This window comes from Danio aesculapii, chromosome 8 (assembly GCF_903798145.1).
Source record: "Danio aesculapii chromosome 8, fDanAes4.1, whole genome shotgun sequence".
NCBI lineage: Eukaryota > Metazoa > Chordata > Actinopteri > Cypriniformes > Danionidae > Danio > Danio aesculapii.
In genome coordinates this window covers 28,512,852-28,536,637 of record NC_079442.1, presented here as the reverse complement: position 1 = coordinate 28,536,637, position 23,786 = coordinate 28,512,852, and the positions used below count along the sequence as shown (strand labels likewise).

The 23,786-nt window shown below is 35.3% G+C and overlaps 1 protein-coding gene across 1 annotated transcript; it reads left to right on the top strand.

The window, feature by feature from the left end:
• Positions 1-746: 746 nt before the first annotated feature.
• gpr61 (G protein-coupled receptor 61) lies at positions 747-11,599 on the top strand. The gene is made up of 2 exons (XM_056464375.1): positions 747-919; positions 9,415-11,599. The coding sequence occupies exon 2, from the start codon at positions 9,658-9,660 to the stop codon at positions 11,041-11,043; it is 1,386 nt and encodes a 461-aa protein (XP_056320350.1). The 5' UTR covers positions 747-919; positions 9,415-9,657; the 3' UTR covers positions 11,044-11,599.
• The last annotated feature ends 12,187 nt before the right edge of the window (positions 11,600-23,786 follow it).

The following is a 23,786-nucleotide window of genomic DNA, read 5'->3' as shown; positions in this document are numbered from 1 at the left end:
TTTTTTTGCCATGTGCAAACACCTTATATCCTCTAATATTTATGTGTAATGAATTTTTAGTGTGTGTTCTTGGCATCACCAAAACGACACAAGCGCTGATCTTTCCTTGTAGTCCCTTTGTGCCTTGGCAGCCTTTGCAACCACAAACAAACAATAATCAGGGTCTCATGAGAGAGCTTTTAACGGATTGGACATAGAGATCAACCCAGGCCTAACTGCAAGAGATTGGATGGTGGGGCGGGGGAGCATGCACTTTGCTTGCGACACCCCCATAGATCTAGAGAACCTGACCTGACCTCGTACCGCAGCCCATGTGTGCGAACGTATGCGCCTGTGAGCCTGCGGACAGACAGACGCGCTGGGAACAGGAGGGCACTAGGACCTGGTGAGACGTGAGAAGGGTTGCCTGCCTGCCTGCATCCCTGTCTCCTCTCCATTCTGCTCTGCAGTTGCCCTGTGCGCGTGTGAGGCAGAACACATGTTTATGTGTGTTTGTGTGGATGTGTGTGTGTCAGAAAAGGGGCGAGAGCGGCTCTCGGACAGCTCCGCCTAAAGAGACGCCGCTTTTTGTTATCTTCTCGGCAGCGTGAACATCAGCCTGACCACCTGGACCAGCCGCCAGCCTGAAGCATCGCTGACGGGGGAGGGGGCGAGATCTCTCTCTCTCTCTCTCTCTCTCTCTCTCTCTCTCTCTCTCTCTCTCTCCGTGTGTGTGTGTGTGTGTGTGCATGCGTGTGGGCGGGTGAAAGGGTGAGGGGCGGAGAGATGAAAGGGCCAGGTGAGGAGGGGTGTTGGGTACCTCTCACTCCAGCTTTCTCGCTCTCTCTCTCCCCCTCTTTTTATCCCTCTCTCACTGTCGCGCGACACTAACCCTGGAAGCTGAAGAGGAGATCCTCACCGCTGGACTTCTCCACTACAGGTACCTTCTTCTCATCTACACCTCACGGTTCCTTTAACTCTGCACCTCCACACATACACACACACCAATGCCTGCTTTAACTTGTGCATCCCGGATGACATGCATACGCTCTAGTGTTTGTAGACGCTTGAGTTGCAAGTGTTTTTCAAGACCTCAGCCTTGCAGTTAGACGTTTCTCTGCTCTTGCTTTGTGAGCTTCATCTCCAGTCGAATCGGTGTTTGTATCGTTTCTCAGGAATCTGAACCAGCGGTGGCCTTGAATGAAAGTGTTGACATACATGACATATGTGTAATGTAGCACTGAATCAGCTCACCTCAGGGGATTATGGGAACTGTTTGGTTGCAGACAATGAGCTGGGCACATGTTGGCGTGATAGTGGATTATTTAGGTGATGACAGCAGACATCATGCTTGTAAGTGTGGGCTGTTAGTTGTTAAGTGTCAGCTTTGGTTACCCTGAGGGGTGGAAAGAAGAACAAGAAGAAGAAGAGGCAAAAGAAGAGAGGGAGGGAGGGAAAACACAAGGTTTTTTTGGACAACAGAGCCGGTTTTCATCGCAGTAAATACTGAGTCATGTGCATATTACGGGGTCATATGTTTCTCAGTTGGCAGCCCCTGAGATTGTTAGTTGCTCGCAGATTCTTGTCTCAGTAAAGTGCAGGGGGGTTTGGAGAAAACTGACCACTTTCAGAATACATTTGTGAGTCCTAAGGCTTCATCACAGCTCTGGAGATGCATTTAAGAGCTAATGCTAAACTGAACCCTTTCTTGAAGCGCAGGTGCTTCAGGGCTCTATGACCCATATGCACCCACAACCCAACTATCAAATGACATCCACTAAACTTTTCTCATTGTGCGCTTAAATATTTGTTTCATCACTGGCTGATGTTGGCATCATAGAAATGTGTTTTTCATGTTGATTATTTACAGTACGCCGTGACATGGTAATAGATATTTAGGTTTCTAGATCACAGATCTTGACAGTTTTCTCTTGTTATGAAGCTTTAATAACTGTAAACCCAGAGCGAAGCTTGTCAGATAACCTATAATTATTCTTAAGGCGATGACATTTAAATTGATTGGTTTTCTCATTCATGTATTATATATATTTAATGCCAACAAAATATAATTTTAAGTGAGATGTTTAAGGGAGAGATCTATAAAAGTGAAGTGTGCACTACTATTGTCAACTAAATGGAAAGTGTCAAATGGAAGACTGTTTCGGTCGTTTTCCCCATTTATATTGTCCTGCTCTAAACACACAAGATTGGTTAAGTCAGTCTGACTTTGTCCAGCTGGTTAGACAGAGAAATTTGTTTATATTCAGTTTAAAAGTTTTGTTTTAGTCAGACGCTTGCCTTCAGCATTCCATTAATCAAAGAATCAGTGAAAACAATTAAGTAGCACAAGTATGTTTTTTACATTGAAATGTTAACAAATTTTTTTAACAAATTTTGTCTTAGTGAGTATTTTTATTTATAACATTTATTCATTTTCCTTCAGATTAGTCCCTAGTACTGGGAAACATCTATACACACTCATTCACACACTTACACTACGGCCAATTTAGCTTACCCAATTCACCTATACCACATGGAAACAGGAGCACCCGGAGGAAACCCATGCAAACACAGGGAGAACATACAAACTCTATGCAGAAATGCCAACTGGCCCAGCCGGAACTCAAACCAGTGACCTTCTTGCTGTGAGGCGACAGTGATAACCACTGAGCCACTGTGTTGCCTTTTATTTATAACATTTAACAGATGTGATGCTTCATATGTGTTAATCTTTATAAAGTGTAATCACGTCTTTGCGTACTGAACTGTATTCAGTCAGATAAATGAGAATGAGCTTGAAATCTCACTGTAACTCAATTATAACTGACCATGTAAACATTTATTCATTCATTTTCCTTCGGCTTAGTCCCTTTATTCATCAGGGGTCGCTACAGCAGAATGAACCGCCAACTTATCCAGCATGTGTTATTTTATACAGAGGATGCCCTTCCAGCTGCAACCCAGTACTGGGAAACATCCCCACACTCATTCACACACACACTCATGCACTATGGGCTTTTTAGTTTATTCAATTCACCTATATCGCATGTCTTTGGACTTTTCGGGGAAAACGTAGCACCCGGAGGAAACCCACGTTAATACGGGAGAACATGCAAACATGCACACAGAAATGCCAACTGACCCAGCCAGGACTCGAACCAGCCACCTTCTTGCTGTTAGGCAACAGTGCCAACCAGTGAACCGCCGTGTCTCCCCCATGTAATCATGTCAGAGGTATTTAATTTGTGGCTTGCAGACCCAAAACACAGGACACACTGTGGCTTTAAACTGTTTTTTCTTGAATTCGTTTTTTTCACAAGGTGGTAACACTGGCCCTGCCTGACTATCATAACTTCTGGTGAGAAACAGAACAGACGTTGGATGAAGAGTACGCTTTGTAATGCATGTGCATCGACTGCCTGTGCTTGCACACATTCTCAAGTAGAATATACATGAAAATGGAGAATACTCGTTTCATGAATACTCATTTTCTCTGTGCTTGGCTGTATGCATATGCTGAGCATATGGTAAAATACTAATTATACTTTGTGCTTAACACAACACAGGTACATTTACAATATGTATTTTAAACAGCCTGCATGCTACTTCCCATAACACCAGTAGAAACATTGTGTAATCAACATTTCAGAATTTTAGAACTCTATAGACCCTTTTCACACTTCAGGGTTTTTAAGTAGCAGAAGTCGGCAAAGTTGGGTAAACTTAGAGCGCAGTGATTTGGAGAGTACAACAATTTTTTTTTTTACAATCCTATTTGCTGAATTAATAAAAGAAAAACTCCAGGATGGTGTTATCAAGACTTTCAGAAAAAGAAAAAAGGCTGATGACGGCAGCCAGAGGAGAGATTAACCTCAAATTTACTCTCAGTCCCATAGACCAGTGTTTCCCAACCCTGTTCCTGAAGGCACACCAACAGTCCACATTTTCAACCTCTCCCTAATCAAACACACCTGAATCATCTTATCATAACATCAGAAGAGACTCCAAAACCTGCAATGAATGGGTCAGATAATGGAGACATCCAAAATTTGTAATGTTGGTGTGCCTCCAGGAACAGGGTTGGGAAACACTGCCATAGACGCTGCATTAGAAACACCTTGCATAAGCAGTAATTTGTTTTTTTGTAATTTGACGTGAAGATGATTTAATACATTCATAAATGCATATAAATTTTCATAAATTAAAAAAAAAATCTCAATATTAAAATCCTTCAAGGATTTAAGATGATGTCCATTAAACGTGTCATAACAGTCTTGTGAAAAGAGTCCATTAGAATATGTTTTAAATTCTCAAATAACCACCTTACTACACGAGGTGCATTAAATGTGTTTTTGCAGAAATGTTGTATTTTCATATGGCACACTGTTAGTAAAGGGATAGTTCACCCATAATCATTTACTTTACTCGCTGTTTACTTGTTTCAAAGTTTTATGAGTTTCCTTCTTCTGTTAAACACAAAATGAGATGAGTTGCAGATGGCCTCTGAAAGCACCTCTAACCATTGACTTCCATATTATTTATAGCATTTTTGAATATTTAAATTTTAAAAATATTTTTAATTTATTCCATAGTATTTAAACACTATAGTGAATCTCCCACTATTGAAGTCAATGGTTACTGTTTTTCAGCTTAAATTATCTTGAGGAAACTCATAAAGGTTCGGAACGACTTGAAGGGAACTAAATAGTGAGATTTATTTATTTGTTCATTTTTTGGTGAACTATTGCTTTAATATAGTGTCGCATATTGTTTAATTTATTAGACTATGGGAAAAATATGTATTTATTTATTTTTAAACTATAGAAATATATTTTTTTAAACTATGGAAATAATAAATTATCAATATAATAATGTAATATCAATTTTCCAGCTCAACATGGTCAGAAAATTTTAATTAATCCTTTAAACTAGGTGTTATTTAAGTGCTACTGTTAATTAAGATGCATTTCACATGCATTTCCCATTTCTGAAAATAAATCAGGACAACCCCCACTGCAATTGTTTTATTTGATTATCTGTCCCATAAAAGCATCTAATCAAATAACCATGATCTGTTGTGGAAAAAACTGAGTTTACACTTTTCATTGACATTTAAACATGCTCATGCTATCCAAAGTCTGAAACATTTTGAAGAAATATTTCGTAATATCAATTTTTGTAGCATTATTATCCATACATTAGTTCAGTGGTTAGCACTGTCGCCTCACAGAAAGAAGGTTGCTGGGTCAATTGGCATGTCAAGTTTACATGTTCTCCCTGTGTTTACGTGGGTTTTCTCCGAATGCTGCGGTTTTCCCCACACTCCAAAGAAATGCGCAATAAACTAAATTGGCCATATAGTGTATGAGTGTGTGTGTATTAGGGCTGAACAATATACCTGAAGCTCTTGTGTGAAGGTGTTTCCCAGTACTGAGTTGTGGCTGGAAGGCCATCCACTGTGTTAATTATTGGAATAGTTGGCGGTTGATTCCACTGTGATGACCCCTGATAAATAAGGGACTAAGCCGAGGTAAATTTAAGGAATGAACATCAAAGTTAAAGGGGTCCTATGGAGAAAAAAAAAATCTTTAGTGTTCCTAATGTTTTTCATACATGTTTGGAACAGCATGAGGGTGAATAAATGCTGACAGAACCTCTTGTACTCTAAATGCTCTATTGAAAAAAGTATAAGAAGAAGAAGCAAGGGCTAAAATGTTATCACTATTATCATCAAAATTGAGCTCCTCATAGTCATGTGGATAATCATGCAACTTTAGCTCTAACTGCTTTTTGTTTGGCCAAACCACAGTTGCGATACCTTCCAGGTACAGAACAGCCCCTTCCCTTCTCTACTACAATCAGTTAAGCATGAGATCATTGCGGTCACAAGCCTAAAGCAAAAAACAGAGTCTCTGTGCTGACAGAGATGTCCTAAAACAACAGTTTATAGCTGAATTAAAGATACTTTTAAACTCTTGTGACAATACTGACCACATTGTGTCACAAGGGAAAGTTTCTGCCCTCAGAGAAAAACCAAATGAATTGATGCAGAGGAGAAACAAAGCCGGTCCAGTGTTTTAGAAATGATGCATGTGAGGTAGTGTGCAAGGTGAGGTTATGATTGTAAACACAGACCACATGCTTGGCAACCATTTAGAGGATATTGAAAAGCACACTCAATGTACAGTGCTCAGCATAAATGAGTACACCCTACTTTGAAAATGAATATTTTTATCCATTTCTCAGTGAATATGTATTTATTATGATTTATTAAACAGATATATTTATTAAAATAATATTTTAGTCACCAAATATATTTAGAAATTGAAAGATAATACAATTAAATTCAAGCTAAATATTGCCAAAAAATAAAATTACAAACTACAAAATGTCAGCAAAGTTTTTCATTTGTTTTCTTCATCTGTTTTTTTCTCATTTTTAAATTTGTATTTAATATTTTCTATCACATATAAATTTGGGTGTACTAGTTTTTGGACCGTTATCGTGAGTTATTTTGTTAGATAAGCTCCAGATTTGGCTTCAGTACTGACTAATCTAATGTATAAGCACAAATTTAGTATTGTAGAGCTTCCTATTAAAGTTATGAATTTAAAAGATAGATTTGTGCGGGGTGTTCTTATATCTGCTGAGCACTGTACATGTGTTTTTTATGACCCAAACATGAAGTACGTTTAGGGCTGGGTGTCGATACAGATTTGATTGACTTTCATTCAGATTCATAAGATATCTTCATCATGAATGCATTTCAATTGATTCTGATTCACGTGGACAATATTACTGTTTTGTTTACATATGATTGCATATTAACACAATGATAGCTTATTGATTCAGCAACTGCACTGATGGATTCAGAGAGCTCTTTTGGTGTTTTCACATGTACAGTAGTTCATTTTAAAGGATCCAAACCAAGTTCACAGTTTAAAAGAACCAAAAAGGCAGATGAAAGGGATTTCAATCATTCTGGTGTTCACGTCGCACTATAAAAACAGTAACTCAGTTTTGTTATTATTTGTGAACAATTCATAATTAAAATGATTGTTAATTGGCCTTTGCTGATTGTGCCGTATATGTGTTTTACTGACTCAAACTAGTTCATAGGAGTCATTTGTTTATTTCAGTTCACTTAGGGTTCCCTCATGTACAGAAAAAATTCTGAAAATCACGCAAAATACAAAAGAAAATATATAAAAATAAATTTTCCTGAAAAATAAACCTTGAAGACATGCGAGTAAGCTCAATCACTAACAATGAACACTCATCTGAAACTGTTACAATATAAGTGGTTGATGAGGATTTACATAACTCCAGTTTTATTGCATAAATATAATGAAAATATTTCAGGTACTTGCTTGAGATGCAGGGATCTTAAAGGAACACTGTGTCACTGTATATGGGGATGTAAAGGAATACAGAACTTTTGGAAAGGTGTGAAAGAAATGATAGAAAAGGTTCTTGAGGTTAATGTGTCAATGTCTCCTTTAATTTTTTATTTAATTTATATCCCATGGAGATTGTTAAATAAGATGGAACATATGCTTATGAATATATGTATTCTGCAAACAAGAAACAGCTTATTTCTTTAAATTGGAAAAGTATATGTGCACCAAATATAGGCCGTAGGCTGAAAGAGATGGTAACAAATATGTCAATAGAAAAAATAATGTGTATATATAGGAATATATATGTATATTAAGAAATATATACATAATTTTTGATAGAGTTTGGGGACCTTTTATGTTGTTTTTAAAAGGTGGTGGATTTAGAAATGTTTTACTACACTCTCAGAAATAAAGGTACAGGAGCTGTCTCTGGGGCAGTACCTTTTCAAAAGGTACATATTTGTACCTGAGGGGTCCTTAATGGTACATCAAAGTCACTTTTTAGGTACATTTGGGTACTAATATGCACCTTTGAGGTACCATTATGGACTCTTTGGGTACAAATAAGTATCTTTTGAAAAGGTACTGCCCCAGAGACAGCTCCTGTACCTTTATTTCTGAGAGTGTAGAAGATTACTAAAAGAGGTGATATTGTATTCTGATGTAAAATACTGAGACTCCTTTTGTTTTGTTTAGTCATTTGTTTGCTTGTTAGTTTATGTTGTATCTATCACATGGCAAGGTGCATGTTTAAAATATAGAAAATATAGAAAAAAATAATAATAAACATTATTTTAAAATGTTTTTGTTAATTGAAGAACAGTTCAGAACAGAAGAACTGAAGACAATTGATCTGAAAAAAGAAGAAATGTTAGCAACAGAGCCCAGTTCTTTGTTGCTGAGTTTTTGTAAATTGTAATTTAGTGCCTTTTGTTTATTTTCTTGTTATAGTACATTTGTTTGAAAACTTTAGAGAAAGGAATATTTTATTCCAGCACTGCAAATCTGTGAATTTTGGATTTTATTTTCATGATAATGAAATTTTAAATGCCCTGGAAAAGTCCTAGAAAATGATGTCTGAAATCGAATGAGAACCCCGAGACATCCACAGTGTTTCCTCTGAGATTTTTTCCAGCTGTGACGGCAGGCTCTTTACACAAATCTTCCAACTACCTATTGTATTATTTCAATGACAAATGTCGTGACGCAGTTTTACATGTCGAGATTGCATTCATGTAATACAAGCATGCGAATCTCTTTGCTTGAGCGCCCATTTCCTCTGTTCATACACAAAACTTCTTGCATGCCCCCTGAAATATGATAAAGCACAAATTTTCTTGTGCTCTCTCAAATAAAGACTGCTGAAGTGAGATTTAGTGTGTTTATGTAACGAGTATTTCTCCAACATTTATTAGATTTGCTAGTAATATTAATGAATGTCTCCAATAGACCTACAGAACGGCATTGATGCGTCCTGAAGTAAAGTGAAACGGCTTTAAACTCCAGCAAGATTGTATGCAGAGTCATGGACCTTTATCTATAAAGTATAATTATGGAAACTGTGTTCGTCATACCTGAAAGCTACGTCGTGTTTGCTGGCCTCACGCATCACGCAACCCTGTCAGTCAATCAGCATGTCACCTTAAAGGGTTAAACAAGTAACGGACAGCACTACTACGATTACAGAAATGTTTGCTCTGTTATAATTCACTTACGTTTTAAGACATTTTGGTGCGATTATTACCCGCTATTAAAACAAAAAAGAAAACAACGACTGAATGTATTGAATGAGAAGCTGTAATATAGCCATGGCGAGAATGAATTTTGGTGTGGCGCCCCACCATGGAAGAATGAATGTAGCGGAAAACATGCATCCATTTTATCCTGCCTTATTTAATTCTGAACTCTTAGCAAATATGATTTCTTTTGTTGTTGTAACAGTCTAAAATATGAATATTAAGTTTACATAAATATAGATGAAGATCTTTCTATTTTACCCAGCCCCATAACATTACATTGTTTTCTCTTCTCACAGACCCATCATGTCTGCTTTGGACTTTGAGTGCAACGTCATGCCGGTGACTTCAGAGGGGAATATTTGAAGATGAAACTGGACTTTGCAACTCTAATCTCCCCCAACTTCAGAGTTCGACCTCTACCAGCATTCCGTAACGCCAACAGATCCAACGGTACTGCTGGATCCCACTCTTCAGCAGGGAAGGATGGGTGATGGTCCCATGAGAATCACCTCCGCCCACAATCCTCATTCCATTCTCTCATGGAGCATACAACCGCCTACAACCCACCGTGGAACGTCACCCACACCACCACCTGGCGTCCCAGCACCACCCAGCCTAATGCCTCAGGACTGAGCGAGCCCCGAGATGGACACCTCATCCAGACGCTCGCCCTGTGCACCATGCTCCTGATGGACATACTGGCCATAGTGGGCAACTTGGCCATCATGACTGTCATTGCCAGGACGCCACGGCTCCGTAAATTCGTGTTCGTCTTCCATCTCTGCCTGGTGGATCTCATCGCGGCTCTGGTGTTAATGCCTTTGGGGATGCTGTCAGGTCAGGGGTTTTTTAACAAGGCCCTTTGTCAGGGTTACCTGTGTCTGAGTGTAGGACTGATCAGTGCTGCTATCCTCACCATCTCCGCCATTAACGTCGAGAGGTACTACTACGTTGTTCATCCCATGCGCTATGAGGTCAAAATGACGGTGGGGCTGGTGGTTTCGGTTTTGATTGGAATATGGATCAAAGCCATCCTCATGTCCGCGTTCCCTTTACTCGGCTGGACACTTGAAGGAGACGAGAAAGGATTCACGCTTGAACCAAAGTGCTGCTCACTCCACTGGGTGGATGGAGGTCCCCAACGGCTGGTATTCATGGTTCTTTTTGCCCTCATGTACTTTCTTTGTCCAGTCCTTATCATTTTTGTAGTGTACTGCAACATGTTTAAGGTGGCCCGAGTGGCTGCCATGCAGCAGGGCCCGGTTCCCACATGGATGGAGACTCCTCGGCCTCGCTCTGAATCTCTGAGCAGCCGTTCCAGCATGGCAGGCAGCCTCAGTGGAGCTCGCACCACCCCACAGAGGACTTTCAGTGGTGGTAAGGCTGCGGTGGTCCTGGTTGCCGTTGGAGGTCAGTTCCTAGGTTGCTGGCTGCCTTATTTCTCCTTTCACCTGTACTGCGCCGTCATGAGATCCTCTCTGGAATCTCTCGCACACATGGCGCAGCTGGAAGACGTTTTCACCTGGATTGGCTACTTCTGCTTCACCTCCAACCCCTTTTTCTACGGCTGTCTGAATCGGCAGATCAGGGAAGAGCTGGCCAGAAACTTGGCCTTCGTGTTCAAGTGGGGGCGTCCCGGTGAAGAGGAGCAGCTGCCCAGTCGAGAGGCTTCTATTGAGGAGAACTTTCTCCAATTTCTTCAGGGCACTGGCTGCAATATGCGGCCGAGGAATTCCCAAAGCATCTCCATTCCGCAGCAGGAGGAGGAAAATCCTCTCTCCACCGAACTCCACAGGCCATCTGTCGACTTCCACATTCCTGGCCAAATCATGGAGGAGACCTCTGAGTTCATAGAGCACCAACAGATGAATGATCTTAACGTATCAGACAATTGTATCAAGACTAAAGTCGAACTGCAAGGTTGATATTTTCAGATGTGAAATCTATATTTAATGTATCATATATTGTTGCTATGTTTTACCATTGTAACTTTTTATACTCTGCTCAAGAATTTGTACATACTGTAGCTTGTTTTAAGGTTTTGGTTGGTAGTTTTCTGTCATATTCTTTTTTCAGGAGAAATGTTGGATTGATACGATGGCCTCATTCCAGCATATTACCACTAGACAGAAACTTATTTACATAGATTCAGCGACATTTGTGGAAGCAACAAACATGGAAGCAACATTGTGGTGTGGAATCTGTATTCAAAAAAGCGTTTTAAACCAAAAGTGATCAATGTGACAAATTTTTAAGGCTCCTAATGTTAATTCAGAAAATAAATGAGTATACAATTGGTTAATACTCAGTGTTATTGTAACAACCAAATCTGGAGCATGCACTAATATTGAAAAAAAAGATTGTTTGTGTGGTGGGTAGATTCTAACTGTTTGCGTAAAACTATGGCTTTCCACAATGTCATATTTTGTAAGAAATTATGTTTTTTTCCTTACAAATGAATAAAAAACCATTGGAAACACACATAGTCTGTGGTGGTGTACACAAGCTTTTATCCATGTAGTAGTTTGGGAATGGTAAGGTTTACAATTAGCTTGTTAAGTATTACAGTTAATTTAATTATTTTTAAAATTGTAATATATTGCTTTGACCTGAAAATTTTATATAACATTTATTTGAAATAGAAACCTTTTGTAACATAGATTTCCTAGCTCGTTTGGTAAATTTAATGTATCCTAATGCAATACACTAGCAATTTATTTTTAAAAATATCTTACTAACCCCAAATTTTTGGACAGCACAGTATATTCAGTCAAAATAATATGACTGAGAGCATTTATAAGAAACCCGTTGAAACCGGTTAGCGTATTCTGGTCATTTGCAACAAGAACAAGATAAACTCCCAAATTAGAAATGACCTGAGAGTTCATCTAGATGTACATTCAGACAGCGAGCTTCTCTAATCAGCCATGGAGATACAATCTCATCCCAAAAAAGAAAGTGAAGTGTGTTTACAGAAAGTAAAAACTGCTTCGGTTTATTCAGTCACATTTTCCACACCTTGTGACATGAAGATGGCGTTTTCCACCTCCAGGCCTCGGCTTTGCTCGAGCACCTGATCCACAAAATGGTGGAGGACAATCAGATAGTCTCTGACAAAAGGTTAACAATCAGGTCAGCTGAAAAACATGTGCCACTACTGATGTCCTCTGAGATTTTATTCCTCCATCCACCCGGATATGATGGCAATACTGCTGTTGTTAATGGTTTTTCTTAGTAGTGATGAGGATGGATCTACACCTGCAGTATCTCACTTATTTACAGGCTTCTGAATCGCCAGCTCAGCTTTGGTAGTAATTGGTAGAAGGTAATAAAACCTTTATCTCTCCACAGTGCATGGGTTGTGAGAATTAAAAACGGAATTGTTGCATATGCTAAATACTTAAACCTTTCAGTGTTGTCAGTGTTGTGGGACAAGTTCTCATTTAGTACATTTGGATAGTTTGTGCACTGCGTATATTTTTTTAATGGTTATGATGTTTGTGGGTTAGTTTTAGAGCTGCACAACAAATCGTTTCAGCATTGATATCGCAATATATACATCCGCAATAGTCACATCATATAGATATGCAATGTTGAGTTACAGTAGGATTATATTTGAGCAAAAGTCACAGTTCATAACACGAGATTTGTGGAGTCACTGCAGAGTTTAACCACAACAGAGTGAAATTTTAGAGAGAGATTAACTTATTCAGGCACATACATTTAATAAGGAATACATTTATTGCATTATTTATACAATAAAGACTTTGCAGTGTAATTTTTACTTACACTTATATTTACAAAAACACATTTGTAGTTTATGTTATTACATTTTATGCATTATTACCTTCCCTACAGAATCATTCCGATCAATCTGTGAAATAATACATTTAATAACACTTTAGGGACCAGTGCTCACTATTAAATAATTGCTTAATAGCAAGCATGTTATTGAGCTATTAGCTACAGATTAGTTCTTATAAACTAAATATTCTACATGATCTACATGATTCCACATCCCTAACCCACTACTTAGGAGTTTAAGAGTAGGGATTGGAGTTTATTGAACCAAAAGTCATGATTAATGGTCCGCAATAAGTGAATGTTAAAATAAAGTGTGACTATAAATTATTTCCAGATAGTGCTATTCAATCTTTTGGTGAAATTGTGGATACAGTACATCGCAGAATATATAGCAGAAAAATAAAATATCGCAATGTCAGATTTTTCCAATATCGTGCAGCCCAAGTCAGCTTAACCTACAATTTCATGACTGCACAGCTTCATGTTTGACTTGGTCAGCCATATAGCCATATAGCCATACTGCTTGATCTTCCAAAACAATTATTAAAGTGTAAAAAGTACAAATTGAAATAAAAAAATTATCACATTATTTTATAAAAAGCCTATGAAAGTCATGTTCAAACGTCTGAGAAGAGGTAAACATTTTCTATTTTTTAATTACATTTTTTACATATTGTTTTACTAAATTAAAATGTGATTGTTATTTAATGTAATTTTGAAATCATCCAAATAGAATCTTTTAAATCTTCAGCAAAATAAATAAATAATTAATATATACACACAACCCCAAATCAGAAAGAGTTAGGACAGTATGGAAAAAACAAATAAAATAAGAAAGTGGTTATTTCAAAATTTTCTTTGACTTATTTTTCATTTGCAGACAATACAATAAACATTTATTGTGTTCCTCATGATATATATATATATCTATATATATATAACATTTTTCAAAATAAACACATTCCAATTTTTGCCATGTTTTTTCACAACACTGAAGACACCAAGTGATGAAGTGTTTCAGCTATAATTTTGGCCCATTCTTCCTGCAAACCAGTCTTAAGTAGGGCAACAGTACAGGGTCTTTGTTGCGCTTCAAAATGTGTTACAAATGCTTAATTGGAGACAGGTCTGGACTTTGGGCAGGCCAGTTAAGTACCTGTATCCTCTTCCTCCACAATCTGGACTTTGTAATGTGTGCAGAATGTTGTTTTGCATTGTCTTGTTGAAATATGCAGTGGCATTTCTGGAAAAGAAGGCAGCATATTTTGCTCCAAAATCACTACTTTTCAGTATTAATGGTGCCATCACAGAAGTGCAAGTTACCTTTGCCAAGGGCACTGACACAATCCTATATCATGACAAACCCTGGCTTTTGGACTTGTTGCTGGTAACAGGATGATCCTTTTCTTCTTTGGTCCAGAGCACACTGTGATGTGACCACAGTGCATGTTTCCACTGTGTGATGGTCCACACCAGATGCCTCCGAGCCCAGAGGAGTTGACAGTACTTCTGGACACTGTTAACATAGGGCTTCCTTTTGGCACCGTACAGTTTTAATGGGCATTGTGGATGTAACTAACTATTGTGGTACTTGACAAGGGTTTGCTAAAGTAGTCCTGAGCCCATGTGTCTTTAATTCATCATCAGATGACTCTTGTCCTAAACATGCCTGACAAGATTTTTTTTCGGTAAACTAATTTACATTGGAAGATATTTTAGTGCAAAATAAAAAGATTTAGTGCAAAAAAGATATTTTATATGCAAAAATGTATGATAGTCATTAAAACATGAACAGGACACTGATATTTTTAAGCAACGAGTTTGAAAGCCTTTTTTGTAACATGAAGTTTGTCTCAGATTTGATTTCTGCCGCAGAATGCAATTGTTAACAATCTCTGACATTATTAACAGAAGCAGTGCTGTTTCTCAGTTGTTCTTGTGATGTCTCACTGTCAATGGGCTTTTGTTTGTGTGTAAACCAGCATCCTGTGTCAGAGCAGTGTGTGAGCTGCTGCTCCTCTGTTTTGCCATAAGCAGAATGAGCTGGTTATGGCCTCAGCATACAATCATAAATTTAATGTCCATATATTCAACTTTGCCGGTGGCTATTTTGAGCTATTTTGAAGCAAAAGGCAGTAAAGACGTGTGGTCTCTTAATTTTTTCTTGTAATGACATTAGTGTCGGTTGTTGTTTTGATTAAATAGTCAAAAAATAAATTAAAATACACTAAAAAGAGGGAAAAAATAAGCGCAATTTCAATTATGTATACATTCATTCATTTTACTTATGCTTATTCTCTGATTTATCAGAGGTCGCCACAGCGGAATGACCCGCCAACTTTTCTGGCATATGTTTTACACGGCGGATGCCCTTCCAGCCGCAACCCAGTGCTGGGAAACTCTCACATTCACACATGCACTCGTATATTATGACCAGTTTAGTTTATTCAATTCACCTGTACCGCATGTCTTTGGACTGTGGCGGAAACTGGAGCACCCAGAGAAAACCCACACAAACATAGGGAGAACATGCAAACTCCACACTGAAATGCCAACTGGCCCAGCCAGTACTCGAACCAGCGACAATGCTAACCACTGACCCCATTATGTATACAGCAGATTATATTATATATACATTTGAGTTATACAAAGAGTTGTCTCTTCCAGATTAATGTTGTTCTTTTTGAACTTTCTACAGTATTCTTCAAAGAATGTTTGAGGGTTTCCATAGAAATATTAAACACTTCAACTCAATTTAACATTATTAATAAGAAATATTTAATGTGCAGCATATCAGCATGAAGGAATATGCAACACTCTAACAGTCCAAATATTCAAGATTGGACTGATGATGCTGAAAATTCAGTTATTCTATCAAAAAAAGATCATATTTTTATATTTATTAAAATAGAAAACAGCTATTAAATTGTAATGATAATGATATATTTTTAATGAACACATCATTGTTGTCCAAATAGCAAAAAATGATCGTTTTTATTTAAATGGCTTGATTTTATTATATTTTAATAATTAGATAATATTTTTATGTAAAGTTTTGTGTTGTATTAATTATATTTAAGCAGTCTATTTATGACCTGCAAACTGTTGGGTACAGACCTGTTTGGTCTCTTTTAAAGAGGATAGTGTTTCTGAAACATGTTTTACTCTTTAATAAAAACAGAAGCTCGAAACTTAAAAAAATGAAATAAAGCAATAAATCTATACAAAATGTTCTTTTTAAATTTGAGATAGATTTTTTTTAATTGTTAGTTTTCAGGGTTTTTTTCTTCGATTTGGCACAGTACCAAATTCTTACAATTTGCGCTAGATGAAAGTGTTATAAATTGATTTCCGTTGATCTTCAATTTGATCCTTTGTACTGGAAACAAAATATAAAATTTAACTTTTTAAAAATAATATATATATATATATATATATATATATATATATATATATATATATATATATATATATATATATATATATATAATTGGTTTAATTAAAAATATATGGTTATGAAAAAATAGTAATTATATTTATATTTATGAATAAAATAATAAAATTTGTAAAAAATAATATATATAAAATTGGTTTATTTATAAAAATATATTCCAAACAATTTAATGGTTATGAAAAAAATAGTAATTATTTATAATTAAAATAATATAACTTTTAAAATTTTATATATATATATATATATATATATATATATATATATATATATATATATATATATATATATATATATATATATATATATATATATATATATATATATATATATGTATATATATATATATGTATATATATATATATGTATATATATATATATATATATATATATATATGTGTATATATATATATGTATATATATATATATATATATATATATATATATATATATATATATATATATATATATATATATAAATATATATATATATATATTATATATATATATATATATATTTATATATATATATATATATATATATATATATATATATATATATATATATATATGTATGTATATATATATATATATGTATGTATATATATATATATATATATATACATATATATATATATTTATATATATATATATATATATATATGTATATATATATATATATATGTATGTATATATATACATATATATATATATATATGTATGTATATATATACATATATATATATATATATATATATACATATATATATATATTTATATATATATATATTTATATATATATATGTGTATATATATATATATATATATATATATATATATATATATAATCGTTTATTTAAATATATATATATATTTCAAAAGATTAAATGCTTATGAAAAAATAGTAATTATATTTATAAAACATATCATATATTAATAATAATAATAATAATATATATTATTATATATATTCATATTATACATATATTAATAATATATATAAAATTTGTTTATTTAAAAAATATATCATTTTTTTCAATAAAAAATGTTTTAACACTACGAGGGTTGCAAATAAAAAATTCTACTGAACAAAAATGCTTTTTTTTAATGGAAAAAATCTGCAAATTAAGTTATGACTATAGGCCTACATGTGTCATTTAAAAACATCTTTATTAAAATTGTTTCATTTGTAAATGTGTCATTTTTGACTTTCTATATACTTTTGGCTTGCACGAAAGAGAAAGATACAATAAAAATCACATGTTAATGCTTTTTTACTATTAATAACTGCCTTTGGAGGAATTTTTTACAAAGCCAAAGGCTGGAATCATGATATACAGTATAAGGTGGCAACATTCACTTTTTAACATTACACTGTTCGTTCAATTGACGTTCCGTCATCTCCATTCTCCACCCGACACATATACGTATATATAAATATTTACATCTATTTCCTCACATTCACACACAAACAGCAGCAGACACACACACTCACTCACGGGCACAAACACACATGGCTGTGCTTTGATGTTTGTTAAGTAAGAGGGAGGCCCCTAGTGGTGAAGTTCAAACCGCTGACCTTTTAGCTCAGCTGAGAGATGAAGGTGTTTGAGAGCTTTGTGAAGTCATTTGCAGCACTGGGGGAGGTTTCTCCGTACGGCTGATTAGAGATCAGTTTGTGGTCGCTGTCATAAAGCGCACCACCCAGACACTCTGCCATGGCTACTTTGGATTTTAGGCTTTAAAAGTGACGACTTTATTTCACTCGCATTATACTATGTTGAAAATTCAGTGCTGTGATTTACTTAAACGTCAATAACTGGTGAGGTATCAAACTGTATACCCGAACAGGGATGGTTTTGTGAAAAATTAACATTTGTTGTTGATTTATTTACGCTTAAAACCATCCCAAATGTAGGTTACTGTATACAGCATTATAGCTGAAACTGTTGTTCTTGGTGATTTATGAAATGTAAGATAACGACTACTTTTTTTGAGACAAAAAATTTACTTTTACAAATTTAAACAAATATATTTATACATTTACATATAGGCTATTAATATAAATAAATATACAGTACACAAACATTACATACTGTGTTATGGGAAAGTGTTCTCTGCTATGACTTTTGGTGCTCACATTAATTGAGGCCACTTAATGAATTTAATGAGCAGATCTCTGGATTTTCTATTAATTGGTCTATGTTTTGAGTAAATAGTTTATTTGTGTTTTAATTTATAATTGAAATATGTATATCTACCCTAATATACACTCACTGGCCACTTTATTAGGTACACGTTACTAGTGCCGTGTTGGCCCCCCTTTAGCCTTCAGGACTGCCCTAATCCTTCTGAAAATACTGGAAATATTCCTGTATTCCTGAGATGTTCCATATTGGCATGATGGCATCACACAGTTGCTGCAGATTTGTCGGCTGCACATCCATGATGCGAATCTCCCGTTCCAACACATCCTAAAGGTGATCTATTGGATTGAGAACTGGTGACTGTGGAGGCCATTTGTGTACAGTGAACTCATTGTCATGTTTAAGAAACCAGTCTGAGATTATTTGCTCTTTATGACACGGCTCGTTATCCTGCTGGAAGTAGCCATCAGAAGATGGGTACACTGTGGTCATAAAGGGATAGACATGGTCAGCAACAATACTCAGGTAGGCTGTGACAGACACAATGCTCAATTAGTACTAATGGGACCAAAGTGTTCCAAGTAAATTGGAACATCCACCACCAGCCTCAACAGTTGAGGCAGGATGGATCCTTGCTTTCATGTTGTTGATGCCAAATTCTGACCATACCATCTGAATGACGCTGCAGAAATCGAGTCTCATCAGACCAGGCAACGTTTTTCCAATCTTCTTTTGTCATATTTTGCTGAGCCTGTGGGAATTGTAGCCTCAGTTTCCTGCTCTTAGCTGACAGGAGAGGCATGCGGTGTGGTCTTCTGCTGCCGTAACCCATCCATCTCAAGGTTTGATGTGTTGTGCTTTCAGAGATGCTCTTCCGCATACCTCGGTTGTAACGTGTCGTTATTTGAGTTACTGTTGCCTTTCTATCAGCTGGAACCAGTATGGCCATTCTCCTCTGACCTCTGGCATCAACAAGGCATTTACACCCACAGAACTGCACATCACTTGATATTTTCTCTGTTTGGACCACTGTCTGTAAACCCTAGAGATGGTTGTGCGTGAAAATCCCAGTAGATCAGCAGTTTCTGAAATACTCAGACCAGCCCGTCTAGCACCAACATTCATGTCACATTCAAAGTCACTTAAATCATTTTTCTTCCCCATTCTAATGCTCGGTTTGAACTGCAGCAGATCATCTTGATTATGTCTGCATGCCTAAATGCACTGAGTAGCTGCCATGTAATTTGGCTGATTAGAAATTTGAGTTAACGAGCAATAGAACAGGTGTACCTAATAAAGTGGCCGGTGAGTGTATAAGGTCTGAAAACCTATTATTTAAAACGTATCATTTTTATATAAACACCTTTTCTTGCAAATACATGAATATACATACATAGATTTTTTTATTATTATTTATTTTTAATTGAAATTTTGATGAATTTTTTTTAAAAGACAAACCAATAACTGATAATAATTTCGAAATCTGAATCTATGTAGGAAGATTTCAAATGCAAAACCCTGTAAATACCTGAATTTATGTTTTAAAATGTGCGTTTTCCTCAGATTCCTTTCTGTAGGTTTAGTTATTTCACTTTTATGACTAATAATATGTTTTTCATTGCATTTAAAAAGATAAATAACTGAACATAAATATAACAGGCTGAGAAAAATAAATTCAGATGACACTTAGAGGATTTAGCATCTAAACACATAGTATAGAAATAATGTTAAATCACTAAAAAGTACTGGAAACTCATTTCAACCATAAAAAAAACTCATACCAGATAAATGATCATTTAAATTGTCATTTTAATCATATTAATTAGTAAGGATCACAGTTTCAGCTAAAAATCTTCTTTAATGTTTTACTGAAGAAAAACGAATCACTTTCATTTACTTGGATGTCCTGAGCCAGAGTAAATTGATGGCAAATTGTCTTTTTATAGTGAACTCTCCTTCTAATTAGTCAATAATAGAAGTCATGTTGAAAGCTGTATACATTATTTATAGCTGGTAAATTAGAGGTAAATCCCACAGGTGGCATCATATTAAATGAACAGATGAATAAATCATCAGTAGTTTGATTACATGTGATTTTAGAAAGCGATGTAATGGTTTAATATATAACAGAGTTCCCAGTTCTTAAACAAGTGTTTCTGTAGGTAAACATTTTGGAAGTATCAGTACACTGGCTTTGCCGGCAGGTACAGGGACATTCCTGCTCTTAAGTCCGAGATCCACAGTGAGACTAAACAAATCCCGACTCAGCTCAACTGTGATTCAGTGGCGGAACACAGGCTTTATTCTGCACCACTGTGGGACTTGGTGTTTCCATGACAACTTATCCTCAGTGACATTTCTCTGGCTAAGGGAGTGCGTTCATGAGCAAAAGACCCTTATCGTCATAATCTGCTGCATCACTTTACACAGCAAGTTTTTGATTATTATCTCTGTCTGTAAACATGCACTGAGCTGTAATTAAAAATGGGGGAAATTTAAAAAGAAAACTCATACTAAAACTGATCTAGTGAGTACAGTTTTAAAAGCAAAAGCAAAATAAAATATTCACAATTTCCAATTTAATTGTAATGATTGAATTATTTTGCATAATATGTGGAATCTTCACCGAATAAAGCTTTTTTTATTTGCAAAAGCCGTAAGTGCATTTAGAATTTATTGGAGTCTGAAGTTAGAAAATATTATGATATTACAATTGTAGCGCATGCCTTATAAAGCAGAATTATGTGCTTTGGTTACAAAAATATTTCACATTTTTAAATTATAATCTCAAATCACATATCAATGTGCCGAATGCACATTCTCGATAACTTCTTGATTCGACTTATAATGTACAGCACATTCATAAGAGTAAACAAACGAGGATAACTAAATGCCCATTTTGCTTGATTCTATCCTACATCTGTCTGCACATAAGGTGCATTTTTGTCATATAGTTGAAAAATGTGCTGTACAATACTCTAAAACATTTAAAATATAAAATATTTAAAAAATGAATAAATAATATAAGATACAAACTTAGAAAATATAAATATGGACCATAAAAACAACAAATGACATCCCAATTCTTTTGTCAAAGTGAAAAGATATGCTTTTAACTAACCAAAGTTTAGGTACAGTCAGGGGTGTAGCAGCCATTTTAAAAGTGGGGGGACAGCTGTATGTGACCCAAAGGTTATGCATAATCATTTGCTTTTTAAGAAATTATTGTATATTTACTTTAAAATATTGGCAATCAGTTCCAAAACACTGCCATAAATAGTCAGTTTTCTTTTTTTATGCAAGCATCACCTGAACATAGCAGTAATTAATTAAAAGACTAAAATTTGATGAAGTATGCTTAGGCAACAAAAGACAGCAGAACCCGACAGAGGCAAATCTTGAAAATTATTTATGAGGTGGCATGAAAATGATGAGGGTTAGAGAACACTGGCAGAAATATAGGGTACAGTTATGGCAAAAGCACGATCATTTTAATTTTAAACAATCAGCTGACTGTGGTTGGCAACCCTAAGTGCTCTTATTGGATGATATTCAGATAACAGATCAGATAGGTAGGAAGGAGCAAGGGCATGTAAACATTTAAAGACAAGGAGATTCCTGTGCAGAAAAATGCCATGTCGGAATTACCAATTTTGAGATTTTAACTTAATGAAGTGCAAAAAAAGGTTCACATCTGCACCCCCCCCCCCCCTCTAGTGGCTGTACATTTACATTTAGTCATTTAGCACACCCTTTTGTGCAAAGGGACTTTTAACAATTGAGTCAGCAATTCAACAAGAAGAGGCAGTACACACAAGAAGTGTGGAACTGTTAGTGCTCAGAGAGAAGAGTGTTTCAGGTGTGAATATATAGATAAAACAAACAAACAAAACAAAACTATATTTATACAATGACAGTCATGTGTCTGTTTTTCTGATACTTTAATTTCATTTTTGATGCTAAAAAAATAGCAGGATTTTGTGTGGAACTTTATGTTTATCACTGCAGGACAGAATCAGGCTCTATATCTAAACAATGACAGTGGCCTGATTTAGACATTACAGCAAGCCTATTCCACAGTGGAAGAAATTGGAGATATGCTGTCCATATTTTTATACAAGATATTCAATGCATATTCCAGTGCAGCAATTTGTAACTGTATTTAGTAGATAATTCATATGAATGTTCCTTGGAGCCATGTGAAGCCATCTGCAAAAAAAAGTTAGAATGTTAAAATTCTAACTTTTTTCCCTGAAATTCTGATATCAAAGTTTTGATTTTTTTACGTTGCAAATTTATTTCAATTGTTTGTTTAAAGGTTTTATTTGAATTGAGATGAAAAACATATATACACTACCAGACAAAAGATTCAGTACAATTTTTAAATGTTTCAAAATAAGCTCATCCTGCTCACCAAGGCTGCATTTATTTAATCAAAAAGATAGTACAAATTGTACAATTGTGAAATATTATTGTACTATAAAATTACTGTTCAAAAGTAGTTTATAATTTAATTTAATCATATATTCCAATGATTTTAAAGATGAATTTTCAGCTTGATTACTCCAGTCTTCAGTTACGATCCTTCAGAAATCACTCTAATATAAATAATAATAATAATAATAATAATAATTATAATTATTATTATTATTATTATTATTAATGTTAATAGTAATAAAAGCAACAATTACAGGAGTGATAATTTCATTTGAAACTATATACAATAAGAAAGCAGTTGTTGCGCCTTGATGAACAGAATAATTTAAAAGTAAAATAAAAAAATAATAAAACTTACCCCAAACTTTTGTGTGTGGGCGTGTGTGTGTGCGCGCGTCTGTGTGTATGATTAAAATTCTCTATTAAAATGAATTGTAAAGTATCTCACAATTTTGAGTTTGTCAATTGCAAAATATAAAATCATATTTTTTTCTAGCAAGACTGTCAGAAAGTCAGAAATTTGCAATAAAAAATATCACATTTAACTTCTATTAAAAAATATTTTATATATATTTTTAAGTTAGACGCTGCTTTTTTGCTGCTGTTTTATTTCAACGGACTGAGATGTCTCATCTGGTGTATTTTAAACTTCACTTGTTTACAAACAAAATCATTCGCTATTATTGCAGCTCCGAATCTCGTTCAGACTCAAAACTGACTCGTTTAGTAAAGTGGGCGCGTTCCCTCAGGAGGTCCAACCAATAATATTGCTCCCCAACAAGCCATAGTCAGCCCCTGTTGGTTTGTGCTTCAGTCTTTGAAGGCAGAA

What these genes read in the sequence shown, in the direction of transcription:
- gpr61 (XM_056464375.1), top strand. Translation starts at nt 9,658, where the DNA reads ATGGAGCATACAACCGCCTACAACCCACCGTGGAACGTCACCCACACC.